Below are 24,325 nucleotides of genomic sequence, written 5' to 3'. Positions count from 1 at the left end.
CGGCTCATACGAGTAGTCTTTGCGCCAACCTTTTTCCACCTGCAATTCCAAAATTTAAAATACGTCAGAACTGGTTTTTGTTCACTAGAATGCTACTGATTAAAAACATTTCTGTACTTGTATAATCACAAATAAAACATAGTGCGTCAGCATTACTGGCACTTGGAACAAAAACATCCTTCCTGCTTTTTGTCGAAAATTGATATTTTTGAGACCGTTGTTGTCTACGAAGTACATGTTGATTCTTGCAAAGAAGAAAACAGCAACCAGCCACTATTACCAATCCTAGTTGTTTACACAAATAGTGCCGTCACAGGTTTCGAACCGACAGTTTTATCTTCAGACTGTTGTTCACATTTATATTATCATCGCTGTTGTTAGTTGTAGGATAAAAGTAGTCAGCAACTAAAGTAAACAGCAACAAACAATATAAACGTGTGGAGCCGACTGAAGATGAACCTGTCAGTTAGAAACCGGTGACGGAGAAATTTGTGTAACTAAATAGCGTTGTTGGTAGTGGTTGGTCTTCTTCTTTGGATTGGATTGTTTCGGGGAGGAGACCAGACAGCGAGGTCATCGGTCTCATCGGATTAGGGAAGGAAGTCGGCCGTGCCCTTTCAAAGGAACCATCCCGGAATTTACCTGGAGCGATTTAGGGAAATCACGGAAAACCTAAATCAGGATGGCCGGACGCGGGATTGAACCATCGCCCTCCCGAATGCGAGTCCAGTGTGCTAGCCACTGCGCCACCTCGTTCTTCTTTGGGAGAATGGATTTGTAAAATCTTTCTCATTAACAGCTTTGACCAGTCCGTTTCCTGGAGTGGAATTTAGAACATTCTTAAAAAACATTGCTTTCCTATTTTTCTTTTTTTTTTGCATGATACGGAGAGCAGCATAACTGTGGGATATCGGAATAACTTTTCAATTGTTTGGATACAAATCAATTTTGTAGAAAGACACACACACACTTTTTTTTTCATTGTCCTGTCAAATGCCAGATTTGACACTTAGAACGTTTCCCATTTGTTTCTGCCGCTTAGCTTAACTAGACACCACCTGACGCGAACACAGAGGTAACAGGAAGAAAGCAATCCGCTCTCCGACTGCCCCTATGTACAAGAACGGACTGTCGCTGGACTGTAAAGCTGTAGGCTGCAGATAAAGTTCTATTCCCTTATAGCTCTAGCGGCTACTTTTATCGCAAAGTATGAACTTCTAGACTCCGTCATGAGTGGCGGTCAAGGCGTGCCATTACCCACAGCCACCGGCGAGAAGCAAACTGCAGAACATTACGACCAGCCGCGCAGCGGTGGTGCAGTAGTACGGCCACGACCAACGAATGCCGTGGCAGCAGCTGCTGCGACCTGGTCTGGGCTGCGGCTGGCCGGTACGGCTCGCAGTCGTTTGCTCGCAGATCGGTCGCGAGATGGAGGTTACGGAAACAGACACGGCTGTGCGCCTCTGGAAGTATGATGCGAAACGAAAGAAACTGGCCATGTGCGAGGAGGACTCGAGCTCTGACTATTCCTCACTAACTTAATTATCTATACCGGCGTCGGCCTCGGCGTGATAAACTTGCCGTGTGTGCGGGTGGCGTGCGGGATAAATTTCGGCCTTCTCGGAACAAACCAGTTTTCTTTCTTTGGGCTTTGTCTCACGTCACTCGGGGTCGGCCTTGTTGGTACGGATTTGGCAGTGTTAGTTTCAGAGCGTGGCCGGATGCCCTTCCATCCACCACCCCGCCCCCCCCCCCCCCCAGCCCTGTATTCACCTAGCGGGATGTGGAAAACAGCCAAAAAACAACATCCATGCTGGCCGGCATACCGGCCCTCTTCGTTAATCCACCGGACGGATTCGATTCTCGGAAGTACCCAATACAGTACAACATTTCATCTAGTACTGCGGTGTGACATTTTCTGGTCGGCACAACTCTCTTCAGTATGGCAGAATTGTGGTGTCAGCGTTGTTTACCCTTTGGTATTTGTTTGAGGTATGAAGGACGCTTACATGTCACGTGGCTGTTTGCACAAAAAGGTGTAGTCTAGCGATCTATCGTCTGAAGCCTTTAAAATGACTGGGAATGACAGAAGAGAGGGATGAGAATTTTCAATACATATTATGCAGTTACTTACGTGACGGGCATTGATAGTCTGTTATGAAACAATATTACTATATCGTGATGAAGGAATTTAAAGATTGAGTGGACAGTGAAAAAGAATAAGATTACAACGCTCGACACACGGGATTCATTGTTCTGTCCATCAAGAAGCACGTTGTGCTAAGTTTACTGGCACACAACACGTGAAGAAACTAGTGGTACGAATAGTAACATTTTTGAAGTCGCACGCTTTATTCCAGTGTCAGTTGCAACAGTATTCGATGAAACTGAACAAAGAGTGTGGAGACTTTGTATATTATTGCAACATACGTTGTTTTAGTCAAGCGACATGCCTCCAACGATTTTTTGATTTAGAGCCCTCTCTGTTGTTGAAATTATGAAGGAAAAAGGAATGAAGGAACGAAAATTATGGCATCTTGAATGGGTTGCAGACGCCGCATTTTAAGCAGACTCTACTGCACACTGCCCATAATAAGATACTGCAAGGTGCGAAACAACTTCTGATTTCATGGGGTGTATTGAAAAAGAAAATCGCGTCATAGAAGGAATGGATTCTGAAAAGCACAGTCCAGTTCCCTAAGCTCACGGGCGTTAAAGAGAACGCGAGGACTGACGAATTCATTGTGACCTTAAAACAATTACAAGGATACTTTCCTAAACGTTTCGAGGACACTTCCAATCTTACTTCTGTCTTCGAGACCGTTAGCCTGTCCAATTGAAAGCGCGCGTGTGCATGTGCAGATCTACTTATTATCCTGCAATGTAATTCACGATTAAATGACAAATCTTTTCACGTTAAAACTGCCCATGACGTCTACATTGCTTTCCTCGGGTGGAGTCTCCACAATTCCACAATGAGGAGGCAATAGTGCTACAATATCGCTATCGATGTATTTGTGTACGACAACTTTTCTTGATTATGATCTAACTAAGTCGAGATTACGTGGCAACTTGAGAGCGAAAATCTCTTAAATTATCTGCGCCTGTCCACATGCCTACATTATTTTGTACCACATAAAAATTATTTTATGTCTTCAGTGTGCCAAAAATAACTAAAAATATTGAAAATGTCTTGTCATCTATGTTACAGAGAAAAGCGTAATACAAAACCAAGTCGTATGCATTGCGAGTGCAATGCCATTTGGATGTGGCGCATTCGCAGTTTTCCCCTCTCCCGCCTCCTCAGGCACAGACAGCGTGGCGTGCCTGTGTGAGCAAATGTGCAGGGAGGAAGAGCGATAAAATGGTTCAATGACTATGAGCACTATGCGACTTCTGAGGTCATCAGCCGCCTAGAACTTAGAACTACTTAAACCTAACTAACCTAAGGACATCAAACATCCATGCCCGAGGCATGATTCGAACCTGCGACCGCAGCGGTCGCTCGGCTCCAGACTGTAGCGTCTAGAATCGCACGGCCACTCCGGCCGGCTGCAGAGCGATAAGGCGCTCGTTCCAGCGCAAGGTTGGTGAGCCAACTTTTTGGCCACCCCTGATCTCTACAGACATTTCACCCATTTCGGGAATCGAGAAACTCTACGATTTTTGCCTGTCATCGACATTGATAGTGGCAAGATATCGATCCCGATTTTCGAGAATGTTTTGATTTAAAGTCTGAATTCAAATAACAAGTGACGAAAGAAATATTTTTCCTATGATATAATTACATATTAAAACTTTTCTTTTTTACTTGTACTGTGAAACCTTGGTTCTTTCAAATTTTATGATTCTAGGTCAACGGGAAGTAGCCTGCAGATTCTGATGAGTGACTTTACGAGGATCGAAAGATGCCACATAAATGACCGTATCTTCCGATTGCATCGATTTAGAAGCTCACATTTATCACACAGCCACTGTAATTTCTGCGGGTTAGCCACACAGGTTACAAATGATTTTAAGCTGCCCTCAATTTGAAGTCTTCAAAATGGCTTCAAATGGATCTGAGCACTATGGGACTTAACATCTATGGTCATCAGTCCCCTAGAACTACTTAAACCTAACTAACCTAAGGACGTCACACAACACCCAGTAATCACGAGGCGGAAAAAATCCCTGACCCCGCCGGGAATCGAACCCGGGAAGCCGCGCGTGGGAAGCGAGAACGCTACCGTACGACCACGAGCTGCGGACCAATTTGGAGTCTGTTTGTAGTCTTTGCAATAGTCTCGTCAGTCTTAATTACTGTCTTCTTTCTCATTTTTCCCATCGACATATAAAATTAATCAGTCAAACTGCTGGGCGTGGAACTCTGCGTCTTGTGGAAGATTCTTTACTGATGTTTACATTAATACAAGAAGTTTATCCAAATGTTTATTACTCTTTCTGTTCTATCGTTCAGAGCCTTTCTTACTGCCATAGCGGCTTCCACTGCAGCTCCACATGCCTATTGCAAAAGGCTCGTTCTCGTGCCACTGATGCAAAAAATAGTCATAGAAGTCCTAAACCTTTTGGTTTTCATGCGTGCACTTTCAGGGGTGGATGTGCTGGAGCTGGACACATCCTTACATGGCACCGTATTGCTTCGTTTTCCTTACAGGGAGGAACACGGCCGCAACACTGAACTTGTTTCCACGAACATTGGATAAATTAATAATTGCAATACATAATGTCTGTTTCAGGAAACAAGCTTCTAGTTGATTGGACAATAGCAACTTCGAAGTCCATCGCGAGAGACGCACTGTGTACCATCCACGAACGTTGCTTTCAGTACGTTTAAAAAGACGTTCACATATTTCTCGTCTTTTGTCCATTAACAAACCTTAGACAGCATAAATAGCGTTGGTTTCCTCCCAAGAACTAGGAACATTAGCTTTAAGCAGAGTTTCTCAACCTTTCAGTACTTGCGAACCAATTTTCAATCTTAATTTTCATCGCCATCCAGTCCTCATATGGAAACACACACACTGAGGCAACAAAAGTTATGGGATACTTCTGCTATCGTGTCTGGCCATATTTTTCCCGGCGTAGTACAGCAAATCGACGCGGCATGGACTCAACAAGGCGTTCACAAAGTGCCCTGCAGAAACATTGACCCATGATGCCTCTATAGCCGTTCATAATTGTAAAAGTGTTTGTGCTCGAACTGACCTATCGATCATGTCCCACATATACTCGACGGGATTCCTGTCGGGCCATCTGAGTAGCCAGATTATTTGATCGAATTGTCCACAAAGTTCTTCAAACCAATGGCGAACAATTGTGACCTGGTGACAGGGCGCATTGTCATACATAATAGTTCCATCGTGGTTTGGGAACACCAAGTCCATGAATGGCTGCAGGTAGCCGAATATAATAATTTTCGGTTAATGGTTGGTTCAGTTGGATCAGAGGATGCACACCATTCCATGTCTACACAGCCCACACCATTATGGAGCGAACAGCGCGACTGCTACGGTCGCAGGTTCGATTCCTGCCTCGGGCATGGATGTGTGTGATGTCCTTAGGTTAGTTAGGTTTAAGTAGTTTAGGGGACTGATGACCTTAGAAGTTAACTCCCATAGTGCTCAGAGCCATTTTGAACCATTATGGAGCCAGCACCAGCGTGCGCAGTGTCTTGTTCACAGCTTGGGCCCATGGCTCATTGGGGTCTGCACCATACTTGAACCCCACCATTAGCTCTTCCAAAGTGAAATCGGGACTCATCTGACCAGTCCACGGCTTCCCAGTCATCTAGGGTCCAAGCTGTATGGTCATGAGTCCAGGAGAGGCGCTGCAGGCGATGTCATGCTGTTAGCAAAGGCACTCGCGTCTGTCACGTGCTGCCGTGGACCCTTAACGTCTAATTTCGCCGCACTGCCCGAACGAATACGTTCGTCGTACGTCGTACATTGCGTACTGCTGTTCCTTCAGTGATGCTTGTCTGTTAGCGCTGACAACTCTAGACATACACTGCCGCTTTCGGTCGGTAAATTATGACCGTCGGTCACTAGGTTGTCTATGGTGAGAGGTAATACTAGAAATTTGGTGTTCTCAGCATATCCTTGAGACTGGGGATCTCTGAGTATTGAATTCCCTAACGATTTCCTAAATGGAAAGTCCCATGCATTTAGCTCCAACTACTATTCCGCTCTCAGAGTCTTAATTTCCGTCAGGCGGCCATGATCAAGTCAGAAACCCTTTCAGGTGACTCACCTGAGAGCATATGACAGCTCCATCAACGCATTACCCTTTTAGACCTTGTGTACGCCATACTATCGCCTTCTGTAAATGAGCATTGCGCTATCTCATAATTTTGTCACCTCAGTGTATATAATGCATTCTGCGTATTTTGACGCTAAAGCTACAAACCTTAAAAATTACCAAGACTGACTAAATTTATTGCTACTGCGCAATATCGGTCTGCTACGTTGACAAAACCAGAATCTACTGACGATCTATTGCTTCAGTCTTGCAGGAAGTACGCGAAACGTTGACGAATTACGTAATTCGACAAATTTTTCTCTGTAACTCTGATCCAAGGAAGTCATTAATAAATAATGCCCGCATCTCGTGGTCGTGCGGTAGCGTTCTCGCTTCCCACGCCCGGGTTCCCGGGTTCGATTCCCGGCGGGGTCAGGGATTTTCTCTGCCTCGTGATGGCTGGGTGTTGTGTGATGTCCTTAGGTTAGTTAGGTTTAAGTAGTTCTAAGTTCTAAGGGACTGATGACCATAGATGTTAAGTCCCATAGTGCTCAGAGCCATTTGAACCATTTTTAATAAATAATGAAGTTATTTTCAATGTAGTACTGAAACATTAATTATTAATTGCATTGTGCAGAACCGGTAAAGTCTTAGTGCGCTGTGTCGGGGTGAATGTGAATTTAAATGTTTTATTATACTAGAATATATTTTGTTTTGCTTTCCTTTCAGTGATTTAATTTTAAATTCATATTTTTTTCTTTTCAATGTGGTCATACCCCCCTAGATGGAAGGGGGACCGACAGGTTGAGAATCGCTTGCGTGAAGTGTAGAGTACTGTCTAAACTGGTTACTTGAAGTTTCCTTTTCCAGTAACACGTCGCAGGCAGCGGCGGACGGGCCGGTATATCGTACTCGTACTTCTGAAACAGCCTGTTCCGCAGTCCGCTACCTGAAATTTCACCGGCTGAGCACAAATGTCAACACATTCCATCTGCACTCAGATCACACTCCACACATCTGCCGAAACACCCCGCTTCGCCCCGCTGTCCCTCCATGGACGTTGACTCCATCCGTAGTGATCGCCGACAACCGGCTGGACGCATACGAAATAGCCTTCCCTGATAAACTACAAACGCAAACTGACATTTTACTACCGACTGGGATAGATCTCGGTAGGCGCCGGAACTTGCCGAACACGGAGATGTATCCAGCGGTGGAAGCTACTTTTTAAGACAGTTTATGTAGCAAAATAAGTTAAGATCCTAGGTTCACACCTAGCGAGCATTCACCCTGGTGGGCTCTCATTTGTGACTAATCGACGAGAAAAAGATATAGGAATTTCACATGATGCTCTATAGCTTTAAAAAAGGAGCCTTATACATACTGGTTGTGCAGCGTAATGGTTAAGGTAAAGTCCTCACATGTAAAAGAACGCGGGTTCGAACATTTCAGTTGCACTGATATTTTTTCTTTTTACTTTTAAATGACTTTGATCGTTATTTTATTCAATTAATAGGTTTAAATGAAGTTATTTTTGTTTCTATTTTTTGTCACATCATTTTAAAAAACCATACTAACTTTTTGGACTGCTCTCATTTTCCCTTATATCATTCTGTTTCCACTTTGAATCTTTGTGCATTTGAATTTAATTATTTTTATGTACCTGTCAAAATATTTATTATTTGAAAATGCTGATCTACCGATTAGAAAACAAAAGACGAAATAATCTATTTGTATTGATAGTCTAATGATAAAGTATTTTTCGTTACAAGGTGTACACTTTTTGGACGGTAATCTTCATACAGGCGTTTAATATAAATTCTTATAGCATTATGCACAAAATAACGCAGATGAAGGTTTAAACGGAAGAATGGTTGGGGGGGGGGGGGGGGGGCGGCAAACTGCTGGGTCATCGGTCCCTTGTTCCTATAAAACACGTCCACGAGGGAAGGAATAAGACGCAAGAACTACAGAAGTGCAACAAATACTACAACGGGCAAAATAGGACAAGAAAACAACAGAAACAAGTAGAAAGGATTGATACAAGACAGCAGATGGCCGTGGCTGGCTGATGACGAGGAGATAAGCCGGACCCTCTTCAACACATTGAAACCTGCAGCCTAAAAGCACTAGGGTAGAGAACACAGACTGACGTAGGACATGTGCTGAAACTTAGATGGAATGATACCACCCCTCTTACGCATCAAACATAAAACTAAATCAGCCAATGAGGCGTTGTCAGATAAACCTAAGGGTAACGAGTCCGGTAACTGAAAGTGCCATCGCGGGGCAGCAGAAAGGGACAGTGCAACTGAATGTGGGCCACTGTCGACCAGCCACCGCACCGACACTAGAGTGGGGTTTCACGGCGCAGGAGGTACCCGTGTGTCACCCAAGAGCGACCAATGTGGAGCTGGCAGAGGACCACAGAGCCCTGCGAGAGGCCCGCTTGAAGGACTTCCACTCATTCGTAGCCTCCTTTATGGCACGCAGTTTATTGTGCACACCGAGATTAGGCCATTCGGTATCCCAAATCCGGAAAACGATGCGGCGTAGTACCGCGTACAGGTCAGTTTCAGAGATGCCCTTGTCCAGAAGAGGTTTCCGAGTAGCCTATTTGGCCAGCCTGTCACTAACTTCATTGCCTTGGATTCCGATGAGTCCCGGGTTCCAGACAATCACCACTGAACGACGGACCGTTCCAGGGGATGGATGGACTACTGGATGATCGCTACCAAAGGATGGCGAGGGTAGCACTGGTCAACAGCTTATAAGCTGCTCAAGGAGTCACGACAGACAAGGAAGGGCTCCTCGGAGTATGAACAAATATGCTGAAGAGCACGAGCACCAACTGTGCAGTGAAAGGCAAGGAGCGCAGTTCAGTATATCATGTGTAAGCATACGCAAAACCAACGTGACCATCAGCCATAGAGCCGTCGGTGTAAACTACTTCAAAGCCCCGGGACCCGTCAAGAATCAAGAGGAAGTGACAACGGAGAGCCTCAGGTGGAAATGAGTCCTTAAGGCCATGCGAAAGCTAGGCGTCGCTGCCGCCTAGGTATACACCATGGATTGTATGAGAATGGACCTGGAGTAGAGGTGGTAAACGGAAGCACTCCAGTTCAGACAGAAGGGATTGGGTGGGGGGTGGTGGTTAGTGTTTAACGTCCCGTCGACAACGAGGTCATTAGAGACGGAGCACAAGCTCGGGTTATGGAAGGATTGGGAAGGAAATCGGCCGTGCCCTTTCAAAGGAACCATCCCGGCATTTGCCTGAAACGATTTAGGGAAATCACGGAAAACCTAAATCAGGATGGCTGGAGACGGGATTGAACCGTCGTCCTCCCGAATGCGAGTCCAGTGTGCTAACCACTGCGCCACCTCGCTCGGTACAGAAGGGATTGGACGCGAATCACGATCGTAATTCCTGACCCGGGCCGCCGATGCGTGAGTTGAACCACCGTGGTTGGGAAGAGTAGACGGTAATCTGGATACTCAGGAAAGCTGCGGATGTGTGCGACATAACTGGCGAGCAGTTGGCAGTGCCTGATCTGCAATGGAGGGACGCCGGCCTCCATCAGTAGGCTGATCACCGGACTCGTCCTAAAAGATTCGGTCACCAGTCGAAACCCACAGTGGTGCACTGGGTTTAGTAACAGCAACGCTGGAGGCGCCGTCGAGCCATTAACGAGACTCCCACAGTCAAGGCGGGATTATACAAGGGCTTTGTAGAGCCGCAGCAGTGTTGAGTGATGTGCATCCCAGTTGGCAGCGGAGGGCATTGAGGTGCTGCCAGCACTTCCGGTTAAGCTGACAAAGATGAGGAAGCCAAGTCAATCAGGCATCAAAAACCAATCCTAAAAATCGATGTATCTCCACTACAGTCAGTAGATTGTCATCAAGGTACAGTTCTGGTCCCAGATGAACGGTATGACACCGACAGAATTGCACGACACACGACTTCACGAATGAAAACTGGAAGCCGGGGGCTAGAGCCCACGACTGCACCTTTTGGATGTCTCTCTGTAGCCGCCGCACAGCGACACCAGTACCGGAGGAGCAGTAAGAATGGAAAGTCTTCTGCATACAGAGAAGGTGCGACGGATGGCCCCACTGCTGCTGCTATACCGTTGATGGCCACTAAAAATTGAGACAATACTGAGCCCTGTGGGACCCCATTTTTCTTGATATGTGCGAACTACGGGTGGCACCAACTTGGGCAAAGAAAACACGGTGCGGTAGGAAGTTTTGGATAAAAATTCGGAGCATGCCCCGGAGAATCCCTCATATAAAGTAGCAAGGCTATGATGTCGCCAGGTCGTGTCGTAAGCTTTTCTTAAATCAAAAAAGACGGAAACCAGGTGTTGGCGTCTGGAGAATGCTGTTCTCATGGTAGACTCGAGGGACACTAGGTCATCAGCCCTGGCTGAAACCGCCCTGGCATGGAGCCTGTAGGCCCTGTGACTCCAGGAGCCAACACAACCGGCGACTCACCATACGTTCTAGCAGCGTACAAGGAAAAGAACGTTGGTGGGCCGATAGCTATCCACATCAAGCGAGTTTTTACTAGGTTTGAGCACTGGAACGATTGTGCTCTCCCACCATGCCGAAGGGAATACGCCTTCGCTCCAGATGCAGTTGAAGATGACGAGGATACGTCGCTGGTAGTCCGACAAGAAATGTTTAATCGATCTGGCCCAGCAGCTGTGTCGGAGCAATGTGCAAGGATGCTGAGGAGTAAATATAGCGTTATATGGTTCACTGTGGCGTACAGTGAACGAGAGGCGTTTCCCTTCTGTAAGCCGATTGAGGGTACGAAAGGCAGGGGGGGGGGGGGGGGAGGGGGGGGAAGTGAGGGAGGTTAATTCTCGAACGCCAAGGCCCAAACATAGTGCTCAGCAAAGTGCTAGGAAATTGCGTTTGCGTCGGTAGGTAACACTCCACTGATATAAATGGAAGATGAATTATATGTAAAACTAAATTCAAACAAAATGAGCAACAGAAATAATGAATACAGTAAGGGTAGGAAGAAAAATGAGAGCACAGAGAAAGTTAATACAATGATAAAAATAAAGAAATACATTTAAACCAACTAACTGAATAAAAATAATGATCAAAGTCATTTTGACAAATATTGAAAAATAAAAAATTTTAACGTACCTGCTGAGATTCGAACTTTTTGCATGAAGACTGTCCGTTAACCGTTACACAACGCAACCAGCCTGTAAAACATTTCTTTCTTAAAGCTGAGGAGCGTCATGCTAAACACCGAAATCTTTCTTCCTCGATAACTCGCAAACTAGGCCCTACCAGGATGAATGCCTGTAGGGTGTGATACCCAGGACCTAAAGCTGTGGTGCACATGTCCACTGCAGTGGACAGCTGTTAATGGTGGCTTCTCTCGCCTTGTCAAACAGCACTGAAGCTGCAAATGTACGCAGTCCCGCCCCCCTCCCCTCCCCCAGCGGACACTCCCTGCGGTTGCTGTGCTCTACGTGCAATTGCATCCTCAGGACTAGTTGAAAACGCTAAAGAACGACCATTAACAGCTGTCCACTGCATTGGACATGTACACCACAGTGTTCAAATGGCTCTGAGCACTATGGAACTAAACACCCGAGGTCATCAGTCCCCTAGAACTTACAAGGGAACCTCCCCATCGCACCCTCCTCAGATTTAGTTATAAATTGGCACAGAGGATAGGCCTTGAAAAACTGAACAAAGATCAATCGAGACAACAGGAAGAAGTTGTGTCGAACTATGAAAATAATAAGCGAAATATACAAGCTGAGTAGTCCATGCACAAGATAGACAACATAATGAACAAGGAGAGCTCATGAGCGCCATGGTCCCGTGGTTAGCGTGAGCAGCTGCGGAATGAGAAGTCCTGGGTTCAAGTCTTCCCTTGAGTGAAAAGTTTAATTTTTTATTTTCAGACAATTGTTATCTGACCGTCCGTCCGTCCGATGCGAGGTAACTGCGCCGTAGTATGTGGACGCTACACCTAAACAAACATCGAAAAACACGACGTCAGTCGACTACAGCGCACGGAAGAGCTCTATTCCTGCTAACGAGGCTCCCTGGCTGGCAGTTGACTGTTCACTACTTTATCACATCCACAAGAAAACCTAAATCGAGCAAGGTAGAAGAATCTTTTTATCCATTCGCCAAGTATACAAGTTAGGTGGGTCGACAACATATTCCTGTCATGTGACGCACATGCCGTCACAAGTGTTGTATGGAATATATCAGACGTGTTTTCCCGTGGAGGAATTGGTTGACCTATGACCTTGCGATCAAATGTTTTCGGTTCCCATTGGAGAGGCACCTCCTTTCGTCTACTAATCGCACGGTTTTGCGGTGCGGTCGCAAAACACAGACACTAAACATATTACAGTGAACAGAGACGTCAATGAACGAACAGACAGATCATAACTTTGCGAAAATAAAGAAAATAAACTTTTCACTCGAGGGAAGACTTGAACCAAGGACCTCTCGTTGCGCAGATGCTCACGCTAACCACGGGACCACGGCGCTCCTGAGCTCAGCCTGCACACGATGTAGCTTCTCTTGCGAATGGACTACTCAGTTTGTATATTTTGCTTATTTTTTTCATAGTTCCACACAACTTCTTCCTGTTTTCTCGATTGATCTGTGTTCAGTTTTTCAAGGTCCATCCACTGTGCCAACTTATAACTACATCTGAGGGGGGTGCGATGGGGAGGTTCCCTTGTTAGAACTACTTAAACGTAACTAACCTAAGGACATCACACACATCCATGGTCAAGGCAGGATTCGAACCTGCGACCGTAGCGGTGGCGCGGTTCCAGACTGAAGCGCCTAGAACTGTTCGGCCACACCGGCCGGCACCACAGTGTTAACCTAGATCGCCGTATAGATGGTTTTAAAAAAATCGACCCCCAAAGCTGTGAACCTTTCTGTGGACGTTTCCTTGTCGAACTATTTACCGTCCGAATTCCCTGGACAGAAGGAGAGCCGCGCGGAGCAGCCGCGCGGTCTGTGGCTCACCCCTGTCGGAGGTTCGAGTCCTCCCTCGGGCATGGGTGTGCGCCTTGTCCATGGAATAAGTTAGTTTAAACTAGATTAGATAGTGTGTAAGCCTAGGCGCCGATGACCTCAGCAGTTTGGTCCCATAGGAACTTACCACTAATTTTCAATTTTACAGAAGGAGCCAGTTTTTGATCTGCACTCATATCAGGTTGTAAATAAACGAACTGTGTCCTCGCGCTTTCGGAACAGCAGAGCAGCTTCGACGAACAAGACAGAACACCACCATCGCTGTAGGCAGGTAGCAGCTGGTCTGCGCGCGTACTGACCTGGTTGCCGAAGACGCCGATGGAGACGGCGGTGGAGACCTCGTCGGGGCCGAACCAGACGGCGCCGATGCGCGCGGGCAGGCTTAGGATGAAGATCTGCGAGCCGCCGACGATGCTCTGGCCGGCGAAGCCCACCCAGAAGAGGTGGCGGCCCACCGAGAACACCTTCACCCAGGAGCCCAGCGCCGTGCCCAGGATGCCCGCCAGCAGGCACACGCGCAGGCCCTGCGGAACACCACTCGTGCTGAACACACCTCGCAAGTGGGTGTCTGTCTGTCTGTCTCTCTGTCTGTCTGTCTGTCTACTACCTGTGCCAATGTCGTGCAGGCCTGCTGCACGAGAATAACGTGAATTATGATCCGACATCTGTAAATTAAACACTATGGGATGGTATCGTAACTACACTACTGGCCATTAAAATTGCTACACCACGAAGATGACGTGCTACAGACGCGAAATTTAACCGACAGGAAGAAGATGCTGTCAAATACAAATGATTAGCTTTTCAGAGCATTCACACAAGGTTGCCGCCGGTGGCGACACCTACAACGTGCTGACATGAGGAAAGTTTCCAACCGATTTCTCATACACAAACAGCAGTTGACCGGCATAGCCTGGTGAAACGTTGTTGTGATGCCTCGTTTAAGGAGGAGAAATGCGTACCATCACGTTTCTGTCTTTGATAAAGGTCGGATTGCACCCTATCGCGATTGCGGTTTATCGTATCGCGACATTTCTGCTCCCGTTGGTCGAGATCCAATGACTGTTAGCAGAACATGGAATCCGTGGGTTCAGGAGAGTAATACGGAACGCCGTGCTGGATCCCGACGGCCTCGTATCACTAGCAGCCGAGATGACAGTCGTCTTATCCGCATGGCTGTAACGGATCGTGCAGCAACGTCTCGATCCCTGAGTCAACAGATGGGGACGTTTGCAAGACAACAACCATCTGCACGAACAGTTCGACGACGTCAGCAGCAGCATGGGTTATCAGCTCGGAGACCGTGGCTGCGGTTACCCTTGACGCTGCATCACAGACAGGAGCGCCTGCGATGGTGTACTCAACGACGAACCTGGGTGCACGAATGGCGGAATGTCATTTTTTCGGATGAATTCAGGTTCAGTTTACAGCATCATGATAGTCGCATCCGTGTTTGGCACATTGGAAGCGTGTATTCGTCATCGCCATAGTGGCGTATCACCCGGCGTTATCATATGGGGTGCCATTGGTTACAGGTCTCGGTCACCTCTTGTTCGCACTGACGGTACTTTGAGCAGTGGACGTTACATTTCAGACGTGTTACGACCCGTGGCTCTACCCTTCATTCCATCCCTGTGAAACCCTACATTTCAGCAGGACATGCACGACCGCATGTTGCAGGTCCTACACGGGCCTTTCTGGATACAGAAAAAGTTCGACTGCTGCCCTGGCCAGCACATTCTCCAGATCTCTCACCAATTGAAAACGTCTGGTCAATGGTGGCCGAGCAACTGGCTCGTCACAATACGCCAGTGACTACTCTTGATGAACTGTGGTATCGTGTTGAAGCTGCATGGGCAGCTGTACCTGTACACACCATCGAAGCTTTGCTTGACTCAATGCCCAGGCGTATCAAGGCCGCTATTACGGCCAGAGGTGGTTGTTCTGGGTACTGTTTTCTCAGGATCTATGCACCCAAATTCCGTGAAAATGTAATCACATGTCAGTTCTAGTATAATATATTTGTCCAATGAGTACCCGTTTATCATCTGCATTTCTTCTTGGTGTAGCAATTTTAATGGCCAGTAGTGTATATAACAGCATGAACTAACACCGAAAAATCTCACATGTATGCTAACATTATCACATTACTGACGCTTAAAAAAACCGAAACGGCGTCGATGGTACTGAGATAAGTAATTTAATATAGGACACATGGGGCCGCAAACGTCGGGAAATGTCCCAAACCTCGATGAGCAATGTAGAACATCTGACGTCATCACATCCGTAACTCGCCTCAAGTATGTGTGTTGTCTTTATACGAATGCATGCTGTCTGTCGTTTCGGAGAACAACATGCATTCATACAACTGATACGTCTAGCTGGGCAATGTATCGACAGTCTTCAGTGCGAATGCACAGATACGTCCGACATTGTGTGCCAATCTCTGAGTAGCCAACTTTGAGGAAATGCACAGAGACTGCGGACAAGTGGTGATAGATGGGAATGTAGGTCGGCCTTAACTGAGTCGAGAGAGTTCGCGCCGTGTCCCGGATGGCGCAGTGGTTAACGCCCCTGATTAGTAAGCCGGAGATCCCGGGTTCGAATCCCGGTCCGGTACACCGTGTCACTCGTCGCCGCTGATTCGGTGCAATGTCCCGATGCAGCTGAGACAAGTGATCCCCTCCCTTTCCTTTCCTTTCTTTTCTTTTCTCGCTCTCTCCACCTTCGGTTTACATATAAGGAGCTTGCCGGCCCTACCCTCACCGGTAAGGGTCAGTGCTACACATCGCCCCTATAAAGGGTGAAAAGTATTTAAACCGACAAACTCTGGGAGGTTGTAGCGGACATCAAAACAAATACTTTTCCCTAATGTCATTTTTTTCCAATGAGGAGCATTTAAACCGGTAGAGGAAGATTTCTCTGGCGGCAAATTAATTAAACCAACAAATACTTTTCCATTTTTTATGACCAAGAGACAACACATTAACACAACCCAATTTCAGTTATAGTAGATTTTCAAAAATGCCTCAATTGACACGTAAACAAATGTTACACCGTCGGATCATGTTCTGTCTGACACGGGCAAAAACCCCGGGAGTATCCTGAATTGTTCATGCCGCTGCTACTATCCGGGCAACCAGATCCTCTTCTGATACAACGGGAGTTGCGTAAACAAGGTTGTGCATCTCTCCTCACACAAAGAAGTCCAGAGGGGACATATCTGGGGATCGAGCAGGCCATGGTACAGGACCACCTCTGCCAATCCACGTTTCTGGGAACCGTCGGTCCAGGAATCGATGCACACGACGACTGAAATGTGCCGGCGCCCCGTCATGTTGGAACCACATGCCTTGTCTTGTAGGGAGCGGGACGTCTTCCAGAAATTCTGGCAATGCTCTGGCGAGAAAATTGTAGTAGTGCCTGCCATTTAATGGCCTAGGTAGCAGATACGGCCCAATTAAACAGCCCCAACAACACCGACCCACACATTAACGAAGAACCGCACTTGATGAGCGCTAGTAACTGTGGCATGTGGGTTATCCTTACTCCAAACATGTTGAAGACTACAACACGCCCGAACGTCGATTCATCGGTAAACAACGCAGAGGATGGAAATGTAGGATGCATTTCACACTGTTCCAGGTACCACTGTGAAAACTGTGCTCTGGGTGGATAATCAACTGATTCCAGGTTGTGGACACTCTGTAAGTGAAAAAGACGTAACAACTGCTCTCGAAGGACTGTTCTTACATTCGTCTGATTCGTCCCCATGTTACTTGCAATTGCACGAGTGCTGATTGAAGGATCCCGCTCCACATGCTGCAAGACAGCTTCCTCAAATTGCAGCGTTCTTAAAGTGCGACTGCGTCCCTGTCCAGGTAATATGCTTAATGACCCGGTCTCATGCAGACGTTGGTACACAGCAGCAAAGGTCGTATGATGCGGGATACGGCGATTAGGATATTGTTGTTGATAAACCCGCTGTGTAGCTCGTCCATTGTGGTGCGCTACGTAGTACGCATCAACCGTATCAGTGTACTCACTCCAGGTGTATCGCTCCATTAGTAAACAGAGACAATGCACTACTACACTGGTGGACAGCAGTTGCCTACAACTGAAGATGGTAATATGGCCTCTATCAACTGAAGAGCGTAATACGACCTCCACTGGTTTAAATAATCCTCATAGGAAAAAATGACATTAGGGAAAAATATTGGTTTTTGATGTCCCCTACAACCTCACAGAGTTTATCGGTTTAAATACTTTTCACCCTGTAGGTTACTATGTTTTCCTTCTTCCACTTTGCGATGTCATACGTCTGTGCTTGCAGCAGTGGCAGTACAAGACGACGACGATTCCGTTTATATTTAATGAGCCTGCAGACACGCATCTCTTAGGGTTCACCTAATTCCAATGCGCTTCCAGCAATACGTATTTACACACAGATTTTCCCACAGCGTGTTTTACCTTCTTACGTATCGTCTGCCACTGTGGCTAGTCGAATGCGTGAAACAGGGATCCTGCGCGCAAGTAAACACTGAAGGCAAAAAATGTATAGAGTGATGACTCCATGCTAATTCAAATCAAATGCACGAGCATGGCCGTCTAGACATATCTTAGGTTATTGAATGCGCAGGAATTTTAGGCAATCAAATAATGGGACTTTACATTTTACCTGATGATCTAAATGGCCATTATCAGTCTTTTTGAGTGGGCGGGGGTTGCCAGAGCTACTTGAAGATTTTATGCAGGAAATAAGAGCAAACATGTGGCTTCAGCAGGATGGATATCCGCCATAGCGTGCCATCGCAACAAGATATTGCTTAAATCAGGTGTATCGAGATAGGTGCATTGGTCGACGCGGACTAATTCGCTAGCCAGATTTAAACCCACTACCTTGTTTTCTTTTTTTTGGGGGGGGGGGCGTATGAAGGAGCTAGTTTACAGGGCTCCAGTACAGTCCCAAATGAGCCTCATCGCCCGCTTAGCTGTTACCGTTGCGGTGATCCAAACTACGGGGGGTACCTTCGAGCTCGTGCATGGTTCAAATGGCTCTGAGCACTATGGGACTTAACATCTAAGGTCGTCAGTCCCCTAGAACTTAGAACTACTTAAACCTAACTAACCTAAGGAAAACACACACATCCATGCCCGAGGCAGGATTCGAACCTGCGACCGTAGCGGTCGCGTGGTTCCAAACTGAAGCGCCTAGAACCGCTCGGCCACACCTGCCGGGCATGAAGGGATGACAACATATTTTTATATTGGCATTTGAGCAAACGGTGCAAATTACTAACACTTTTTGTAAATGTGATCTATTATTGACGTAGAAATTACTATTATCCTCTTAGCTGTAACGAAGCAACGCCTTTCTTGGTTCCTGTTTCTTTCTTTTTGCCCGAACTTTTCTTGTTCGTAAATTTTATTTTGTAAAGATAAGGTATCCCAGAGTAAGAACAGTCTTGGCTGCGAAATTATTTAATATCAATGACTCGTTTCACCCTTTTGGGACATCATCAGTGTGTGTAAAAAGTAGCTGGATATAGAACCCATCCGTCACGAGGCCATATAAAATGGAAAACAGACGCAACAGTAATTGTATATGTTATCCATCCGTCATAGAAACACAAACTGCAAGATGGATCGTTTTTGCACTGCAGTGGAGGAGTCACCTGATGTGCTTAAAGTCGACATTGTATTTTAATCGTTTCTATGATGCTAGATTACATATGCAGTTACTGTGGAGTCCATTTTCCATTTTATATCTGGCAATGTCTCAAATGGATGAAACGCGTCATTGATATTAAGTAATTTCGCTGTCAGGATTGTTTTCATTCTAGAATAATTCGAAACTCGTTGCTGTAGCATCGTGCCACAGTGGAATGGAATAATTTTTAAAGAAAACGTAGGTCATTTACTGATAACGACTGAGGTCTGAAGCTCATTACTTGTGGCGCAATACGGTAGGTTTTTGTTGTACTGTACTACACTTTGCAATAAACCAGGGGAGGCGGTAAATAAAATCATGTATCTTACTTCTGTGTAAAGACTTAATCGGCTAACGCAATGGAAAAAAGTACTGCTTGGCAGACGCAAGAGCCGAACCCTGAGCCCCAAATGCTAAAGCCGCGCTGGTGGGCCCAGACCCACACCGACGTCAAGACTTGACTTGACTTGACTTGGGTTGGGATGAGCAGGTGCAACGGACCGAAAGGCTCTACCGCTGCGTGTGGAGCGAGGTATGTTATCTGGTGGCGTCACATATTAAACATTTGTCACTGATTTCCCGACATTTGCTGCCCAATGTGTCTTACATTAATTTAATTATCTCAGTTTCATCTATGTCGCTTCGGGGGTTAATAGGGTTGGCTGATTGATTTAGGATGAGGGGACGAAACAGCGAGGTCATGGGTCCTCGGATTAGGGAATTATGGTGAAGGAAGTCGGCCGTGCTCTTTCAAAGGAATCATCCCGACATTTGCCTGGCGCTATTTAGGGAAATCACGGAAAACCAAAATCAGGATGGCCAAAGGCTGGTTTGAACCGTCGTCCTCCCGAATGAGAGTCCAGTGTGGTAACCAGTGCGCCACCTCGCTCGGTAAGTTAATGACAATCATCTTGTATGCAAGGTATGTCCAACTGAAAAGAAAATGGCGTCGTATGCGATGCCACGAATATGTCTGCCGAGAGTTGGTATGGTGGTATTTTCCAGTTGCACAAGCAGCTTTAAAGGTTTCTGGGCAACTTCCTCATTTCTGAAGAGTTTTTCTTGCATTTCCTTGCGTGATGGACTCCCCCCGATCAGCACAAAGACCAGTCTTCCAATTTCTTTGCGCCCAAGCATCTTACAGAGAATCGGAAGTCTGCGAGAACGGGTGTTTGACTGACCCATCATGGCTCAAATTGTGGCATGTGATGAAACGTGGTGTCACTACATACACTCTACCTTCAGCTCCAGACAGATGAGCATGAAGGGGTCTCATCATGACCCCCCCCCCCCTTGTCCAAAACAAGCCAACTCAGCCTCTGAGTCCTAAAGGTGATTCTCGGTTTCTTTTTCCATGAAGAGTGACCTCTCCTCTTAGACTGAAGGCCTGGGAGTGCAACAGTTAACGCTGATCAATAACGCGACACATTGACGAGCTTCAAAGAGGACATCAAGAACAAGTGCAGAGGCAAGCAAGCTCTCGAATGGGATAATGGTTTCAGAGGACGATGCTAGCCCACATGCGTCCAAGACGACCCTCTAACTGCTTCAAAAATCTCGATGCCAGGTCCTAGAACATCCTCCTCACAGCCACGTATCTCCCACGTGACTCTCATACCTTCGGCCCCTAAAAACAGTCTCTGAAATGTCAGAGGTTCTCCTGTGACAAGGAAGTGTAGGCCAACATGGAAAACTGGAACCGTCAGCAACCTAAGCGTTTCTCCACTGAAACGATGTATTTCCCTCCTGGGCCCTGGGGTCGGCGTACCATTGTCTATGGCACCTAGGTATAGTTGTACTGTCCCACATTCCCACATGAACTGTAATTACAATATTTTTATTTGAATTTCTGTACATATAACTATAGTCTCCTTTTCATTTGGACACACCTACACATGAACGAAACCCAAACAAGGTTAATGGAATATAGTCAAACTACAACAGGCGATCAGATGCCGCTTTTAAGCGTTTCTTGTTACAATACTTATCACGTTATAACTTTATATGTGTGTGTGGGGGGGGGGGGGGGAGGGGGGGGGGTTAAATATTGTGGGCTAGCATGAGATTTTTAATTAACTTATACCGCGATAACACACGTACGGACATGGGCTGCTCCGAAGTACGTACGATATAATATTTTTTAAACACAACGCTCGAATCACCGCCTTCTAATAAATAGTTTGCGTGAGCGCTGCTATTTAGAAAAGAAAATATGCGTATTCTTGCGCAAACTGTAATTATTAATATGGGTCTCAGGGGCTACTGGCTATTTATGTACCAAATGTCACAAAGATTAACGGAGATATTGCAGAGCTTATTGGGTGTAATGATTTTCAATATTTCTTGTTCATTATTTGCAAGGCAAAACTGGAGAGAATCTCGTCTGCCGTTAGGCTGCCAAAATGAAACATACTGAACTCCTTCAGTGCTGTGGATTTTAGTAAATGAAATTTATTACTAATCTTTTTAACTTTGAAATTAATTAAAGATCAAGATTGAGAAGTCTCTCGCATTTACATTTAATATTACGACATGAAATTTTAATTAAATAATACAGTCAGCTTAAGGGCCGACTAAATCTTGCTAGGGGAGATGAGCTCTCTGCACTACGAAGTTCTGTAAAAACTTTGTTAATTATAATTAATGGTTGCAATCATGAGGTGACAACTAAGTCAATAATACACACTTTCTAATAACAATTGTAAGTATATTTTACTAAATTACAACCAAACTTACATTAAATATTATCTAGCGTTACAATGGCGGCCTACTTCTAGACGAAACAAAAACAGGAGAGCTTGCTCAATCAAAGCATTGTGTCTGATCTTCATGGCTATGTTACACAGAGATTCTACCAAAAAACTGTGTTTTGTTAACTACATCGATATTTGGGTTTTGATAACAACAACTTACGTTCTTTACTATTTGTTATACATCGTGCAGACGTACTTAGTCTTTAGATAATTTATGTTTCACACGTCTCATAGCAAAAACTTCTTTTCCCTCTCTCCAAATGTCCATTTATGTGACGTACCGTCACATACTGTGTAAGTGTAGCGACATTAGCGATCGTGTTACTGTCATGTTAAATGATATAAAATGGCTTGAAAATTGTATTATTCTTTCAGTGCCTATTGTAACAGTTTTAGACATGATTTTATGCGCAAGAATCACACGAAAAGAGTAATATTAAATTTCTGTTTCACTACATCTACTGGTTTTCTTTCATTTTACCTAATATCGGAGTTTCATAAAATTGATCATCCACGAACGAAAAGCATGGATGTTGCCATAGGATAAAAAAAAGGAGTGTTCTGCGAAAAACGTAGCTTGTGCTTTCACTGGAACGATGCAATGAGGAAGTGAATGAAATACTCAATGAAGCTCTTCCATGTATCACATTACATATCCCTTACTATCCAAATGTTCGTAGATGTACAAAAGGTAAACATTCTGCGTTGAACTAACTGTTCTAGCTTGTCCTGAAAAATTTTCGGGAGAACTGCCGGATTTCTGTAACATGCTGGTACGATATTTCGGCGCAGAGTCTTCTGGCCATCTTCAGGTGAACACAGATTAGCAACGCACTGAGCTCCCCTATTTCAGACCCCACTGGCACATTCGCGGTGTCTCAGTTGGCACTGCATATGCGTTGCCTGAGCGTATGCGCTTCTGCTGTAAGTCTTTGTGCTGTTATGCGCGCCCTCCGCCGTAAACGCTCGCCTCTTCGATGTCAGAACGATTGTCTTCGTGCAGTAAAATCGTAGGATGACGCTGATTACGCAGAGCACGAAGTTTTTCCTATACTTGGGTCCCATGCAGAAGTTAATTGGAAACCGCCATCTTGATCCATAAGGGACTCAGACAGTCGTATTTCCTCTGATTCATTGATGATTGAGCTCCAAAATTTTGAAACGTGGGCCACAATTTTTGTTTCATTTTATTTCGTCGAATGATCAATAGAAGTACAGAGTTCAGCGGTAGCGGACTTATTTGCTTGGAGAAGGCGACTATGTCGCTGATTTTCTATAATGCGATCGTGCACAGTGCGTGTCGTTTGCTCTAGATAAGATTTTCCGCTTTCACACGGAATCCTGTATACACCAGCTTTGCGTAACTCTAAATCGTCTTTAACAGATCTCAAAAGTGCTGATATTTTGGAAGGAGGTCGAAAGGTTACTTTATGTCTTCTTAATAGTCTGCCTATTTTAGCTGAAACATTTACAATTTTGAAGGCCTCAACCTCTTTCTTTGTCTGTCATTTGTACGTCTTTAGAGCACTCTGAACTTGTTGATACGGGTGTCCGTTGTTCAGGAACACACTTTGCAGGCGTCCAAGTTCCTTTTGCAGGCTATCGGCATCTGAGATCGAATCGGCATTGTGGGTCAAGCTCTTTAAAACACCTATCGTTTGTGCAGGATTGTGGAAACTAGCAGACTGCAAATAAAGGTCAGTATGAATGGGGTTTCGAAACACTGGATGCCTCATTGTTTCATCGCTCTTACGTCGCACAAAGACGTCTAAAAACGGCAAGCAACCATCTCTCTCCGCCTTCACAGTACATTTTATTTTTTCATGTATGGAACTCAGATGTTGAAGGAACTCTGAGACTGTTCACACCATGAGACCAAATAATAGAAGTGTCATCAGCTACCGCCAAAAACTGTTGGTTTCATAATAGCTGAGTCGAGTGCTCGCTCGGCAAATACTTCCATGAGAAAGTTGGCCACTAGGGGAGACAAAGGACTCCCATGGTGACACTGTCAGCCGATTGTTCAAAAAATCTGTTGTTGAATAAAAAGAACGTCGAGGAGAGAGTATGCTTAAACAGCGCGGTAATGTCAGCCTCAGACCTCTTGCTATGAGATATAATGAGTCCACCAAAGGCACATTGTAATAAGCAAAACGACGTCAAAACTGACCAACAAATCGCTGCTCTTGAGTTTGAATGACTGGAGTCTGCTGATTAAATCACTCGAATTTCTTATATGACCTGGCCACTTGCCTACAATGGGTTCTCGTAGTAAAGACGCCAAGTATTTGGCGAAATCACAGGGTGGCTACTCCAATATTGCTTACTATATGACGTAAAGATACACCTTTATGGATCTTGGACAGTCCGTACAACCTAGATGGAACTGAACTATTCGGTCTCAGTCGCTTAATGGAGTCTTTTGCAAGAAAACTTTCGTCTAAAGTTCTACTGTTTTTCGCACCACACGGTTAGTAGGATCCTTATCGATTTTGTGATTCGTTGAGTCACACATCAAAGGTTTGATCTTATTAATATAGTCCTTCGGTGGCATAAGGACTGTAGCATTACCCTCATCTGACTT

At 45.6% G+C, this 24,325-nt stretch overlaps 1 protein-coding gene across 1 annotated transcript in view; it reads right to left on the bottom strand.

Moving 5' to 3' along the window:
* The window catches only part of LOC124709056 (feline leukemia virus subgroup C receptor-related protein 2), a 731,120-nt gene that overhangs the window by 483,268 nt on the left and 223,527 nt on the right, over positions 1-24,325 (bottom strand). The window contains exon 2 of the mRNA XM_047240704.1: positions 13,578-13,802. Within this exon, the coding sequence (XP_047096660.1) occupies positions 13,578-13,802 (225 nt within the window). The remainder of the gene's footprint in view (positions 1-13,577; positions 13,803-24,325) is intronic.

This window comes from Schistocerca piceifrons, chromosome 7 (assembly GCF_021461385.2).
Source record: "Schistocerca piceifrons isolate TAMUIC-IGC-003096 chromosome 7, iqSchPice1.1, whole genome shotgun sequence".
In the NCBI taxonomy this organism is placed as follows: Eukaryota; Metazoa; Arthropoda; class Insecta; order Orthoptera; family Acrididae; genus Schistocerca; species Schistocerca piceifrons.
Note: the sequence above shows the minus strand (reverse complement) of the source record. Positions and strands in the feature narration are given on the sequence as shown.